Genomic DNA, 14,940 nt, shown 5'->3' with positions numbered 1-14,940 from the left:
AATCGTTCAGGGAAATTTTTATTTTCTTTTATATTTTTTATATTTTTTCATTACGTCGAAGGAGGGTCCCAGTATAATACAATTATTAATTTATTTAAATTTTCCTCTTTTTTTTTTTTCTTTAATTTTAATACCTCTTTTTCATCTAACAACAAATTAGATACTTGTTAAATTAAATTGAAATAAAAAAACTTTTAATTTAACAAATATCTGTATTTATTTTATAAATGAATATAATTTTTTTATTTATATATATATATTTAATTCAATATATACAGCTATATATTGATAAAAATAAAAATTCCGAGTGCTCAAGTTAATAGAAAAAAAGAAAATTGAATTTTTTTATATTTATCATTATTTTTTTTTTCTCTGAAGCGTATGAAGCGTAAGGTATTGTATCACAGTACCGTCGCAATTTACTAAATCCATTTTAGTTTATTTTATTAATTTCCTCTCTCTCTCTTGCTCTCTTAATTTTTAGCTATCATTATTTTTATCATGTATATTTTTTTATTAATATTACATCTTTGTTCTTTATCTCATTGTTAATTTTTTCATTGTTTAATTTTTATTCATTTTTGTTATTTCATTATTATCTGTCTGATATAATTTTTTTTTTTTCATACGCAGCTTGAAAAGCTTCTCTTTAACGCTTATTATTGCAAACTAAATTTTTTTATTTTTTATTTTTCTCTCGTATACACTGGCATTTTTTATTTCGGACCTGTCGTTGATTATAAAATCCCTTTTTTAAATATTCTTTTTTTTAATATACACCCGTTGTAATTAATCATACTATATACGAACAAAATTATTATTTATTTTCATTGTTTATTGTTTTAAATTATAAAACACTGGTATTTATATTTAAACAAAACTTTTAATATAAAAAAAAATAATAGCAAGTTAATATTGATCCAATTAACGTTGTAAATAACTAAAAGTTTTTATATATATTTAAAAAAAATAAAATAAAATAAAAGTTTTTTTTTATAATAATTTTATATAAAAACAAACAAAATATTTGGTTATAGGTTTTTCATATTTTTTTTTTTTTTGTTTAGTACCCTGTTAGTCAATGAACGATTCACTAAATAAATGGCTGTTATTTTTAATTTATAGAAAAGTTTTTAATAATAAAATAAAAATTAAATAAAAAAATTCAATAGCCAAGTATTAGAGAATATAAAGAAAAAAATTAACTATTACTCTGTCTTTTTTTACGCTTATTAAAATTCATTTTGTATTTGTTTTTTTTAAATATTAAAATTTCTTTTATTATATTTCAATTTTTTTTTTTTAATTTTTTGGATTTAGATATCGACTATCGTTGTTCCTGCAACGAGGATACTTATTATGATGATAAATGTGAGAGAAAAATTCTGTCTATTTCCATCTGAAATCACAAAAATTACAAAATACAATTAATATATATTTTTTTTTTGTAAAAAAAAAACAGTTGTGTTATTTTTCATTTTGTCTTTAACTGGCATGAATGAAATTTAGAGAAAAGCTGCTCAGTAAAAATAGAGAGGATTGTTAAACTTGTCCTGATGTCAATGAAAAAGTTGGTAAAATAAAAAAATAAAAAAAATAAAAAAATATATAGATGCGGGAATATATGGGTGGACGAGATTGGAGTCGAGGCTGAATGAGCTCCCTTGTATCCATTATATACATTGAAGTATATCGTTCTGGTCGAATGAGTCTCGAAAAAGTTTTTTTATTTTTTTTTTTTATCTTTCTTTCTATCCTGCGGGAAATATCCTTCACTACTCCCGAAGCGCTTGTACCACTTATTGCAACGATATATTTATTTTATTTTCTAATATTATATTATGTGTTTATTTATGATGTTAAAATAATAATAATAAGGTTAATGAACAATAGAATAATAATTTAATATGAAATTATAACCCAGTAATTTTATTATGTTAATAAAATTTGTACTTAAAAATTAGTTGAGTATTTTTTAATTTATTGTTAATTGATATTATTGTTATTTTGTTTTGATTAAACTTTAGTTGTTTTAAATTAATTTCCATTACATTAATTTGATTTTCATATTTAAAAAAGTTATGAGAATTTTTTAAATATTTGTACACAAAAATTTAACTAAATTCATCATTTTTTTTGTTAATTATTAACATGGAATTTTTTCATTTTGTTAATCTGTGGAAAATTTTATTTCGATGAGTTTTAAATAACTTTTTAAATTGATGTTTTTATCTAAAAAAAAAAAAAAATATTGCAGAGAATTTTTTGATATATTTGATTGATCGTGGAAAATATTATTTTTTCATTAAATTTTTTTGTTTTTTTTTTATTTAATAAGAATACGAGGATTAAAAAAAAATATTTGATTAGATTTTTATTTTTTTTTTCCATTTATTTTCTCACTGTTGGATAAATATTTATATTTTTTTTCTGTTAAAAAAACATCAACAACAAAAAATTTGAAAAGAGTTTTCTTTTTTTTCTACTAAAAACAATTCGTAAAATGTTTATTTATTTATTCTCGTTGATGTTTTCTTTCATTATTGTATTTTCTATTCTTATTGTGTGTATGTGTGTGTATTTTTTTTTGGGATTACAAGCCTTCTTCTTTAGCTTGTGAAATTGCGTTGAGGAAAAGTATGTGTCTGTTACAATGTCGTCGACAACAAGAACGACATCGTCCGTCTTTTTAAGTCACAAAACGAAGATTTATCGTTTTTCTTGCAATTTTCACTTGGTTTAAAAAAGCTTTATAGATTTTTAACACCCAAGAGACTCACTCAAAGATGCCCCATTGTGATTGCAATTTTTTATCATTCATGAATGTCAAAAATGAAATAAAAATATTGATATTAACTTCTATATAACATTCAAAATAATATAGACCAATAATAAAAATTTTTATTCTTTAAATTTTCTCATCCTGTAAAAGATTAATAAATATTTTTCTATATAATAAAATTTCTAAATAAAGGATAAAACAAAAAGAAGGAAAAAAAATTAAATCAATATTATTACATAGACACGTCAACAGGGCGTGCCACTTTTTTATTTTTTCCATGTCAGCTGCAGTTTATAATTTATCCTATCATTATTTTTAAAAAAAAATTTTAGCTTTTCATTTTAATTTTTTTAATGAATTCATTTTAATATTTAAAAATATATTTTTACTCTAAATATATCTTGAACAAATATAAAAAATTGATATGAAAAGTTGAATAAAAAAACGAAATTCATATCAAAGAATTATTATTCAGTTTAAAAATAATTTTAAATATTATGGCTAAATTTATGACTCACCATTGTATACATATTTTCTATTCGAAGTATAATTGGCAGACTTGATGGATACTTGACACTCAAATGTGGTTGGTAATTGAATTTCAGCCATCCGCAATTCAACAACTGTCTCGGCGCTATATCGGCCATCATCAGGATTTAATTTATAATTTACTTTTTGTTCCTCAACTGTTTGACTGGAAAAAAAATTATATAATTTTTTCATAAGTCTATTTATACAGTGAATTATTTTTATTACATAATAACTCTAAAAGCAAAAAATTGTCTGACGTAATATTGACTTTTCTACTTACTTGTCACGAAGAATCTTGATTATTGGTTTTGGAAAAATATCCTCAGCCAAACATTTAGCAATTAGTAATCGAGAATCATGACTCATTTTTGGATGTAATAACCGAAATACTTTTTCAGGTGCTGTAACAAAAAAATAATAATAAAAATATTATTATTCAATTTATATCATGAAAAAATAAAATCAAACTTTTCAATTATTTCATTTATTGGTATTTTTTTTTCTCCATTCCATAGCATTTATTCAAATTTTTTTTTTTCGTTCAATTTTTTGTTTTTTAATTTTCTCTGTACTTTATTTTATTTTTAATTTTTTTTTTTTTCATCTCTTTAATTTACAGAGCTTCAAGCTCAGTCGTCCAGTTAGTAATTTCGATTGAGAAAAACTTTTACCTATTCGTCACGTAATATTTTTTTTTTTTATTATTTTTTTTCTATCCAGCAGATATGTTGGTGAGGTGAAGCCATATATACGATGCATGATAAACGTATCACCCCAAAATAAATTTGTCGTTTAAAAAATAAAAAGCTCTCTTTTACCTCAAAATAAAAAAAAATTCTTAAAAAATAAAAATTCACAATACACCTAGATTTTTTTCTTTTTATAATTCATTTTTTTTTTTTATTCTTAACTACTATTTCATCATTTAAAAAAAATAAAAAAAAATTCCATAAAGTACCATTCAGATTTCACAAAATGACGTTGCAAGTTGAGTGCTACTATAGTTTAAATGAAATATCGATGGTTCATGGGTAACACGATAAAAGCATTTTCCCATTTGTGGATGAAGCTTTTTGAAAAATATGGTTATACTATTGTGTGTGTGTGTGGGTGTGGGTGGGTAAAGTCTTGGTATGTTTTATCTTTGGAAAAATAAAATACATCCGATGGGTACACCCGACACGTGACACGTGAGAAAGCTTCAATATTTTTTTTCTTTTTTATCATATGTCTTTATCTTTATTTATTTATATTTTTAAAGTTTTTTTTTATTTTGTCTGTCGTTTTTCTTTATCATTCTACTTTTCCAATACTACCCTTCTCATTGTCACAATCGATATTCGACTCGACTCTCTCTCAGTTTGTATAATACTTTATCTATATATCTATATACTGTCCCTACACAATACCACCACTTACCACTATGCCAGACGTTATATCGTGTGTATTGAATTATGTCGCCTGACTACATCCGATTTCTACTACTGAAATACTCAGTTTCAAGTCTTTCACATTTTTTTCTAGTCACGCACTTTGTATTTATTTATTTATTTATTTAAAAAGTTTTTATTTTACAATATTTCGTATTTATTTGTAACATTATTATTATTTTTTTATTTATTTTGATTTCACCTTCTTGTTGCCTAGTTTACATTGTCATGAGTCACTGGGTTCAATAAAAATTTAAATAAATAAATAAATAAATGGAAAAAAAATTTATCAAGATTTATAATTTGAGAGTTTTTAAATTATTTAAATTTAAAAATAGTAAAATACAAAGTATACATGTGTTTTTATTAATTTTTAAAATTATAATATATTTGTTATTTAATATAAAATTATAATTGATAAACTCACAGTAAACCAACATGTCTCTTGATGCTTCATCTTCTCCATCCTGTGCTGATATACTACATCTGATTTTGCCAGTTATTAAATGACTTGGTTTGATGAGTTTGACAGCTCTGTATTCCATATTTGGATCAGTACTTGCATTATAAGTTGAATCAATATAGTGCATATACTCTTCAGATGCTCTTGGTTTTGAGCCATATATCCATTGATAGAGTAGATCATCATTGACATACCACTTAACAACTAAATCATCGTTTGATGATGATCCCATGTCATATTTACAGTCTAATATTGTTTCAAGTGTACCAGCTTTAATAACACTTGGTATTTCAACTGACGTTATTTTTATTGGCTCAGCTTCTGTTGAATATATAAAATTTTTTCATAAAATTATTATTCCATTTTATCAATAAATATATCATTAATAAAGTTTTAGATAATTTATTTTGAAAAAAAAATTATTTTATTTTTCTATTTTACAACATGAGAAATAATATATTATTATTTTCAATGTTAAAATGATTTTTTAAACGACAAAACTTTTAAGAAAAAAAATTCCTTGGTTCAGGAAAAAATAAAAAAAAAATTCCTTATATAATTTAGTTTATGCAAAGTACTCTATAAATATAGAATTTTTTTTTTTTTTTCTATTTTGCAAATAGAATTTTCAGTCTTTTAAATGAATAAAAAAATTGAACAAAAAAAAGTCATTTATTTTGTAATGTTTAAGTAAGGAAATAAATAATAATATATATGTGATTTTTTATTTTTAAATTCTGGATTGACGTTTTTCATCTAGAGTTATTTATGTCGTTTCATATTACCATATGATTTTTTTAAATAAAAAAAAAATATATATGAAAGTTAATAAATAACAGCGTTATGATGCATTAAATTTCATCGATATAAATTTTATAAATATTGTCAGTGATATTTTTTTATACTTGAAAAAAAAAAATAAAAAATGAAAAATTTTTGATATTTGATATACCAAAAATATTCGTTAATATGAGAAGATTTTTTATTTTTTATTTTTATCATTTTAATTGAGTTTGATGTGTTAAAATTTCAAAATTTAATTAACTGCCTTTTTTTTTGTTATTTTGTTTTGCGGTGAGTTTAATAATATAATAAAATATGAAAATTTTAATAATACATTGACTGTTATGAATAGTAAAACTGATCAATTACCATAAATTTTTTATTTAAACTTTTTGACTTTTTAAAGTGACAAATAGAAAATTCCATTGTGACTTGTAAAGTCAAACTTTTCACCATGTCTAATTTAATAGCATGTGCCGACCAGTTAACGTACAAACTTGTAACCCATCTCATTCCCCTTCTCTCTAGACTATCTTTTTACCCTTGTTTTCACGACCCTTCCAAGTAAAAGACAAAGTTCGTATAGGTGAGTAAAAGTCACTCGAGCTTTACACCCACGTTGGATGAATAGCAAAGCTCACCTTCAAATAACCAGTTAATAAAATATTATTAAGACATGTAAAAGAAAAAAAAACAATTATTAACTAACAAAAAAGTTTTATAATTACTAAATAAAATAAAAAAGGAAAAAGATAGAAATTATTGAAAACTAATTAAAAATTAGATTTAAAAATTATTAAAAACAAAAAACTATTTTTTCAAAATAACAAGAGAAATATATTTGTGAAAAAAATAAATATCAAATTTCCTATATGAGATATAAATTTAGAGTGAGTTTTAAAATTAAAACAATTCATTTACAAATGAAATTCAAAGCTGCATCCCAGGAGTATCAATACATTGAGATATTATAAATTTATATATCCAATAGACATGTATATATTTGTACTTGTTTCACTTCGTTTGATCGGCAAAATGTTACATTACAAGTCCCTCGAAACTCAATGTAGGTTTTGTACATCTAGTAACTCCACTCGACATTGGAGCCTCGTTGAATTTCACATTTGCTTTTTCCCCAGAGGCCTCATCGTCCGATTCAAGTCTTCACATGTAACGTATTCTATTTTTTTTTTTTCTACTTTTACCTTTTTCTTCTTTAACCTTTTACCCTCAACACCCTTTTTTTTCAACCCTCTTGTATCTTTGGTTATATTCTATTTGACAAAGTAAATATAAATAAATGTAAACAAACATTTCAAAAAATAAATAAATGAATAAAATTTTTATAAAAAAAAAAAATAAACGATAAAATTTATATAAAAGAAAGAAAAAAAAATTAAACTTATAAAAGTAAGAGCTTGTATGTTTGATGTTTAAAAAAAAATAAAATAAAATATATAACAAAACAGTATAAATCCCTATGGTACTATATATTTTTTATTTTTTTTCAATGTATATATTTTTTTTTTAGATTTTTATTTATTTATTTTTATTTTACCATTGTTTCCACCTTTTTCTATTCTTTAATCTTACATTTTTTATTTTTTTTTTCTTCCTTTTCCCAGCAAGATATATATTTGTTTATATATATATTTTTTTTACGCTGATATACTTTTGCGAAACCACCCTTCTCTGCACCTTTTATATTTTTTTTGCTATACCCCAAGAGTAATTTTATAATGGTTGGCGTGTGTGAATCGACAAACGTCTCGGGTGCAGCTATATACACGATACACACGATCACCAGGAGGCGGGTTTGGCGACACGATCAATATACCAAATTAAGTTATTATATATTTTTTTATTTTACTTTGCAAACATACAATAAGCTATTGATTCTTCATATTAATGAAAAAAAGGAAAATAAAAAAAACTTACATGCTATTTACTCTTTTGATCTGATATTATTATAATAATAAAATATACCTGAAGAAATAATAAATTGACATATTTTTTTTATTCTTTTCATTCTCTATTTCATTATCATTTTTATTTAATTTTTATTTTTCCATTTTTATGTATTAATTTTTTTTGTATATTTACTTTAAATTTTATATTATTAAAAATTCTTTTCTGTACTTATCATCGTATGTGTGTGAATTTTTTTTCAACGACACAGACCACTCTTATATTTGATTTCAAGATTTCTTTTAACGTTGAAAAAAAAAATATTAAACCTAGTCGTACATCAAAGAGTAAAATAAGAGTGAGAGGAGAATATAAATATAATATATATGAATAGAAAAAATAAAAAAATAAAAAAATTGATGAAAGTAGCAGGTAAAGGGGAATTTGAAAAAAACAGAGGGGTTTTTTTTACAAAGAACTTTGAAGGTGCAATGACGAGCCTACAGACCTGCATAGTGCACTACAGTCCCAGTATGTGCACACTTGACAAATTTTTTATTTTTATTTCATTTTTTTTTTATACATCAAGTGTGTGCCGCTGGCAGTAAGTGGAAAATGCCGCGCCAAGAAAAAGTGAACACTTGATAATTTTTTTTACATTTTTTTCTTCATGAAATGAAAAAAAAAAAAGAACTCATCTTTACTCTCTCTTGTTCGACCACTTGGGTGCATCAAATCGAGTCACTAATCACAAGTCAAAGGTCTTCGAATTATTTTTTTTTATTTCACTCTTTCTTTATTCTTTTTAAATTAAAAAAATTAAAATATAGTACGTATATATATTTATTATTTGAAGGGATTGTATATACATCAAACCAAATAAAAGAAAAGTGAAAAAATAAAAAAATAAAATAAATGTATATACGTGTCGTTTGTGTATGCGTATATTGTTTGAGTATGAAACGAAGTATAAAATGACGTCGTTTGGGGAAGTGAAAAAAAAAAAAATTGTATGTTTTTTTTTTGTATATGTAATAAGGGAGATTTTTGAATGGTGAATATACATATAGATATGTGAATTTAATGTGAATGTGTATATATGAAATCGTTGGTGGCTACATTGCACCTCAAAGCAAATGAACGTGGTGAGGGTGGAATTGCACACCTAGCCACGTTTAAAGGCTTGACTTGTATTTTAAAAAAAAAAAAAAAAGGTAGACGTGACTTTTGACACGGACCAGTATTTTTATTTTAATTTTTTTTTATTTTATTTATATATTTTGCTTTTTTTTTTTAGAGTTTTTTAGACTACGAGGGTTAATGTGTGTTAATTTTATTCAATTTAACAGTTTTTTTTTTTAAATATATTTTATAGATGCGTTCATTGACATAAGTTTATAATTATATACTACTTTTATGATACTTTGATGTTGCTTAATTTGAAAATTATAATTATACTTATAATGCTAAAAATCTTGTATAGTACAAGATAATTAAAAATTTATTTTGATATTAAAAAAATATTATACAGCGATATAAAAACGAGAGAGAATTTATAAATTTTTTTTTTTCATTCGTTTTTATAAAATTTAGGATTTATTTTTATGCTATTGATAGTGTTATTAATAATTTTCAGGTATTTTAATATGTAATTTTTAGATTCAAATTAATATTTATGCTTTTTAAAATTACACCAAGTATTTTTACATACATTTATTATTAAATTTTTATATCAAGTATTTAAGTTATTTTAAAATCCAAAATATTAAATTTAACAAATAGCAAAAGGTATTTAAAAAATGACTATTATATAATTCAAAAACTTCACTTTACGATAAGAGAATTTAAATCAAAATGAAAATATCCCAAAAAATATAAATAATATATTAAAGAATGAATTTCATATTTTTAATGGATTATTTATAGAAAAAATATATATATCGGCTGCAAATAATAGCACTTTATGAATGACTCAACTTTATTTGACGCAAAAAAAAAAAAAATATTAAAAAAAGCTCATTATCAAAAAATTAAAAAATCATTTATCCCAATGAAATTTCTATTGTTACGTTTCATTTATAAATATTCATAAGTATGTATATATATTTTTTTTAGTCTATATAATTTGGGAATAATAGCGTATTTGATATATCACTTTACGTTTGAGGTAACATTTTAGAAAGTCTGTGTGATAAGCCCAGACAACGAAGCCATTTCAAGCTGAGTACACCGCGAGACAACTGAAGCAATACCATTTCTCCTTCTCCGCCCATTTAAGTTCTCTTTGGTTAATGTTAATTTATATATATCTATGTATATAGACGCATTTAGTATGCATATATACAAACACATTTGTCTATGAATCCAGAATCAGATGTATGGCCTCTTACTCATAGTACGCAGAATTGAATTCTCAGGGTACCAAGCTAAATGTATATAGTCAAATTAATCGCTCAGTTGCTGCGGGCGCACTCAATGGATTTACTATATATATAGTTTCCAAAATTTCACAAGAATTTATCCACTATGAAACACTAACGGATTTGTCTGTAACGGATTTTTTTTTAAACCCTCCAAAAAATAAAATAATTAAGCGTCTTGAAATTTTTTTATTTATCTACTTGTTAATTTTGTTTTTTTTGTATAATACTTTTAAAAATTATATCATTATTTTTATCAACATTATTCTATTTGAAATGAACTCGAGCTTTTGTTTGAAGACTTGAAAAAAATAAAAAATATACTGAAAGCTTTACTACGATCACTTTTCAGTCTCACCTAATTTTTTTTATTTATTTTCTTTTATTTATTTCTCATTATTTTATTTTTATTTGTATTTCATTGTTTTCATTCGGTTGGGTTAACCGTATTTACCTGAAGATGAAAAGAAATCCACTTATACGATTGTCTTTTTACCCCTATATATAATTTTTTTTTACTATTATTTTTCATTTTAAGTTTAAAAAATAAAAAAAATGATTTTTTTTTCTTTAAATTATTGTTTCTGGATTGTTTCCAAGATTATTTCCTGTACTTAATGATTTTTCATGTTTAAATTATTGTTCATGATTTTTAAGTATTATAATTCATGATAATTTAGTGGAATATATGATATTTGGCAGTAATATAGTCTGAAATAAATTGAAATCGACAAAGTTTTAATTTATTACATAGGTATATGAGTTGACTTGTACAATGATTACTGTGCACAATTTGATTGTAGTTTTCGATTAAGTCTATGAATAATTTTGTACCATGTCCAGTCAGCCACGACAGTGAATAAATTGTCGTGTATATGAAGAATATATAATAACAAGATTGTATGATCCCTTAAATTCACGTGAGAAATATTAAAAAAAAATTTCTTAATTATATTTAAAATGAGAAATAAAAACTATAAAATTTGTTGAGAAAAAAAGAAGATAAAAAAATGAATCAAATTACCTTTGAGAAGTAGAGTGATAAAAAAAAATAGACACAAAAGATCAAAAGACCAGTGTCCATCCATAATAACGCACAGTTATTTTTTTTTTTTTGTACGTTTTTTTTTTCTTTGTTTTAGCGGCACAATTGAGCGAGACCGCGTTAATATTTAAATTAAGTGAAACATGTGTCTGGTTATTTTATTCTGTATATAATTTAACTATCACCACAACACTATATATACTTTTTTTTTTTGGTCAATAAATTCAAAATTATGTGCCGTGATAATTAACTCGTATAACAGTTTATAAACTATTATTTTTCATACATTTTTTATATAATTTTTAACTATTATTTAATCTATTTAAATTTTAACATTTATTAATTATATCAATATTAGCTTTTTTATTTTTAATCTTTTTAATGATGACAAATTAATTCAAATCCTGTCACTTGACACTTTTTTTTTTTTTTTTTATATCCAAACATGACAATTATCACAAATAATTATATTTTTTTTTCACATAAAATTAATTAACACAGATAAACTAATGAAAAATAATAATTATCACTTCAATTATTATTAATAACTTCACTTTTTAAATTCAAAAAAAAAAAAAAGCAATATATTCAATTGATTAATTAATTTATTAATAAAAACAAAAAGAAAAAAAAAATTACTGGCATTGTTAAATAGTGACTTGACGTATATATTTTTTTATTTTTAAAAAAACTTGTTTCAACTTTTACGATACTGATGACACGTGATGTCAAAGGTTAATACGTGTTTGCAGGATCAAACACGACTCACAACTATTCAACCGGATGGCAGCCAGCCAACATTGAACTGTTTTGAGCTTGCGCATTGTAATATTGAGCTTGCGCATATCGTTCATATGTATGATCCACTTTTACAAAATTTTCCACGCGAAAATTTCACTTCGGTAGACACGTCAATGTATCCTTACATCAAATAATATATAAAAATTATATTGACTTCTTGAATAACCATGACAAATTGACAGTAAAAAAATAAACAACAAATTAATTTATCGATAAATTTTATTCATTTATTATAATTAATATATTTATAACCATTTTATTTCTTTTTTTTAATAATTTACAAAGTCTACAAATTAATTAGTAATATATTATTAGCATAATGTTTAATTAATTAAATAAAACTGAAAAATATAATTTTGAATTTTCATATATATCGTATTTAATTTATTTATATTTCTTTTTTTTTTTTTTTTAAATAATTTGAGAGCTTTTACGATTATTTAAAATTTAATTTATTTACTAATTTATATTTGGTGTTAATCAATGTGACTGGGTTAAGTTAAATGTTGAATCTTTAGTCTGGTGTTTTTATTTTTTTTTTTAAAATTTTAATCAACTGAAAATTAAATATTTGGTAGAATTCTTTTTTCTTTGTTTTATTAATTAATTCTCGTGGATTCTTATAGTTACAAGACTAGGTGACGGATTACATCAACTTGATGTTAAAGAATTACAGAGCTTTATTTTTTATTTAGTTAAGTATATTCTTAGACTGGCTAGACATTATTTTTTTTATTTTTTCATATTATCTGATTTCTATTTACAATAATACAACTAGATAAAAGATATCGTGAGTTTATATATTTTATATCTCTGTATACAACTGTACAAGTTTTTTTTTTTTTTTTTAAATAAAATCGTCAACATCAAAAATTTAATATCATATAAGGCCATCTTAGTTTCAGACTCGACAGGAAAAACGTTAAATCATCAGCTACGTGAAGATTCTTGACAGATATAGATTGTTATTTTTTATTTTACATTTTTTTTTATATAAATTTTTTATGACAACTATAAATAATTTTATCATCGGATTATTTTTCATTTCAACATGTTTTCTTATATACCAAAATTGGTATTAATTTTTAACAATTTAAAATTAATTATTTCTTTGGTAAAAAAAAAAATCAAATACAATTTTTCTTTTTTTTTTTTTTTCGCTTTTTAGCCTGTATCACACATTAAATTTTTTATTTTTTAAATAAATCCGGGATTGTGATGCCTCGTTGAAGGCACACTGCATCAAATGAAGATGGATTTTTTTTTGTGTCCGTCGACCAATCAATCTTCCTTGGATCAATGAGCTCAAGCTCATACGTGCGAATTGACTCTGTCATATATTCTGAAATGAAAAAATAAAAACATAAAAAAAACAAATACTTTTTATTTTATTTATACAGGTAAGCATTTTCCTTTTTCATTTAAAACTAAAATATTAGCAGTGTTTATATTTTTTAAATATATTTAAATTTTTTAATACCTGTTATTTAACCTAAACTTTTCCAAAAAACCTAAATTCATAAATTATAGCCTTTAATCATTTTTATTATAAAAATATTAAATATATCAAACATAAAAAGAAATAATAAAATATTGTCTATAAAAATATAAACTATTTTATTTTTTTCATTCAAAATGGCATTATTAATAAATAAACAAAAAATTGGGTAAAAAAAAAAGGTAAACTTTTATGATCTAGAATTGTATTTGCCGCATGGGTTGCCCACAAAATCCAGGCTAACGATTACCCCCTGAACATTTTTCATTCCAACACGCCTGCTATATACCCAACCCCCTTGAACAATCTTTTTTTTTTTTTTTTTATATCCTACCATATTTTTTTATTTTTCTCTTTTATTCATTTATTTATTTTGATTTTTTGTAGTCAATTTTTCCTTTTTTTTTTTCAATATATTTTTTATTCATCTCTTTTTTATTTATTTATATAAATTTTTTTTTAATTTTTTCATTTTCAATATATATAAATAAATATAATCAAATTGCAAGAGCAGTGTAACATTCATCAGTTCAAACAGACACCGAGTGGAAAAATCAAATGAAAAAAAAAAAAAAAATGTATATTGCTATCTGATATTTGAGTAGAAAAAAAAATATATATACATTTTTTTATGATTGCATATTATTTGTATTTTATTTTTTGAATTTTTTGAATTTTTTCCCGGGTCTGGTTCAGCGCCATCTGCGATCTTTATCGATAATTACTTGACCACTGACCAGTCGTTATTATTATCATTATTATAATTATTTTTCTCACGTCGCGTCGTAGTTGCATCGCGTCCTTTTTTATTTCAGTATTAATCAACTAATTATTGTTATTTATCCAAGTTTTGTTATTAAAAATATATGTGAATGTGTTTCGTGAATTTACCGTGATCATTTTGATATATAAACATTAACGACTTTGACTTGATATAAGGTTTATTTTTTGTTTTTATAAAAATCAAGAAGCTGGTGATGCCGAGATGACTGTTTTGATGGGAAAAATCCTGGCTGGCTATCCTCGCCATTTGTTGGGTATGTATTGTTATTATTTTTTTTGACATAATTATTGATAAATAAAGTGAGTTTATTGATTTATTTATTTTAATAATATTTAGATATGTCTGAGGATATTTTTTTTTGGCTGGGTTAAAGTTTTGTTGTGACTTGTATGGAATGGAGTCATGTCGAGTGTTGTTGGCACCTGCTGGGTACGTATGTCAATGCATTTGTTTTTCCAACAAACTTATTAAAAACAAAGTGGATAAATACACATT

General features: G+C 23.2%; 2 protein-coding genes across 5 annotated transcripts in view; both read right to left on the bottom strand.

The window, feature by feature from the left end:
- Positions 1–602: 602 nt before the first annotated feature.
- On the bottom strand, positions 603–12,137 carry LOC122857959. Of its 3 annotated transcripts, none has more exons than XM_044160535.1 (5): positions 11,342–12,137; positions 5,171–5,527; positions 3,594–3,714; positions 3,301–3,476; positions 603–1,399 (listed from the first exon to the last, which is right to left on the bottom strand). In XM_044160535.1, the coding sequence occupies exons 1-5, from the start codon at positions 11,403–11,405 to the stop codon at positions 1,317–1,319; spliced, it is 801 nt and encodes a 266-aa protein (XP_044016470.1). In that variant the 5' UTR covers positions 11,406–12,137; the 3' UTR covers positions 603–1,316. The 3 variants fall into 3 exon arrangements, with proteins under 3 accessions (XP_044016470.1, XP_044016472.1, XP_044016473.1); XM_044160537.1 differs by lacking the exon at positions 11,342–12,137 and adding an exon at positions 10,058–10,127; XM_044160538.1 differs by lacking the exon at positions 11,342–12,137 and adding an exon at positions 6,359–6,611.
- A 548-nt stretch (positions 12,138–12,685) lies between these two features.
- The window catches only part of LOC122857958, a 30,630-nt gene continuing 28,375 nt past the window's right edge, over positions 12,686–14,940 (bottom strand). For both annotated transcript variants that reach the window (XM_044160533.1, XM_044160534.1), the window contains one exon: positions 12,686–13,505. The gene's annotated coding sequence lies outside the window, so the exon portion shown is untranslated. The remainder of the gene's footprint in view (positions 13,506–14,940) is intronic.

Source organism: Aphidius gifuensis, linkage group LG5 (assembly GCF_014905175.1).
Source record: "Aphidius gifuensis isolate YNYX2018 linkage group LG5, ASM1490517v1, whole genome shotgun sequence".
Taxonomy (NCBI): domain Eukaryota; kingdom Metazoa; phylum Arthropoda; class Insecta; order Hymenoptera; family Braconidae; genus Aphidius; species Aphidius gifuensis.
Note: the sequence above shows the minus strand (reverse complement) of the source record. Positions and strands in the feature narration are given on the sequence as shown.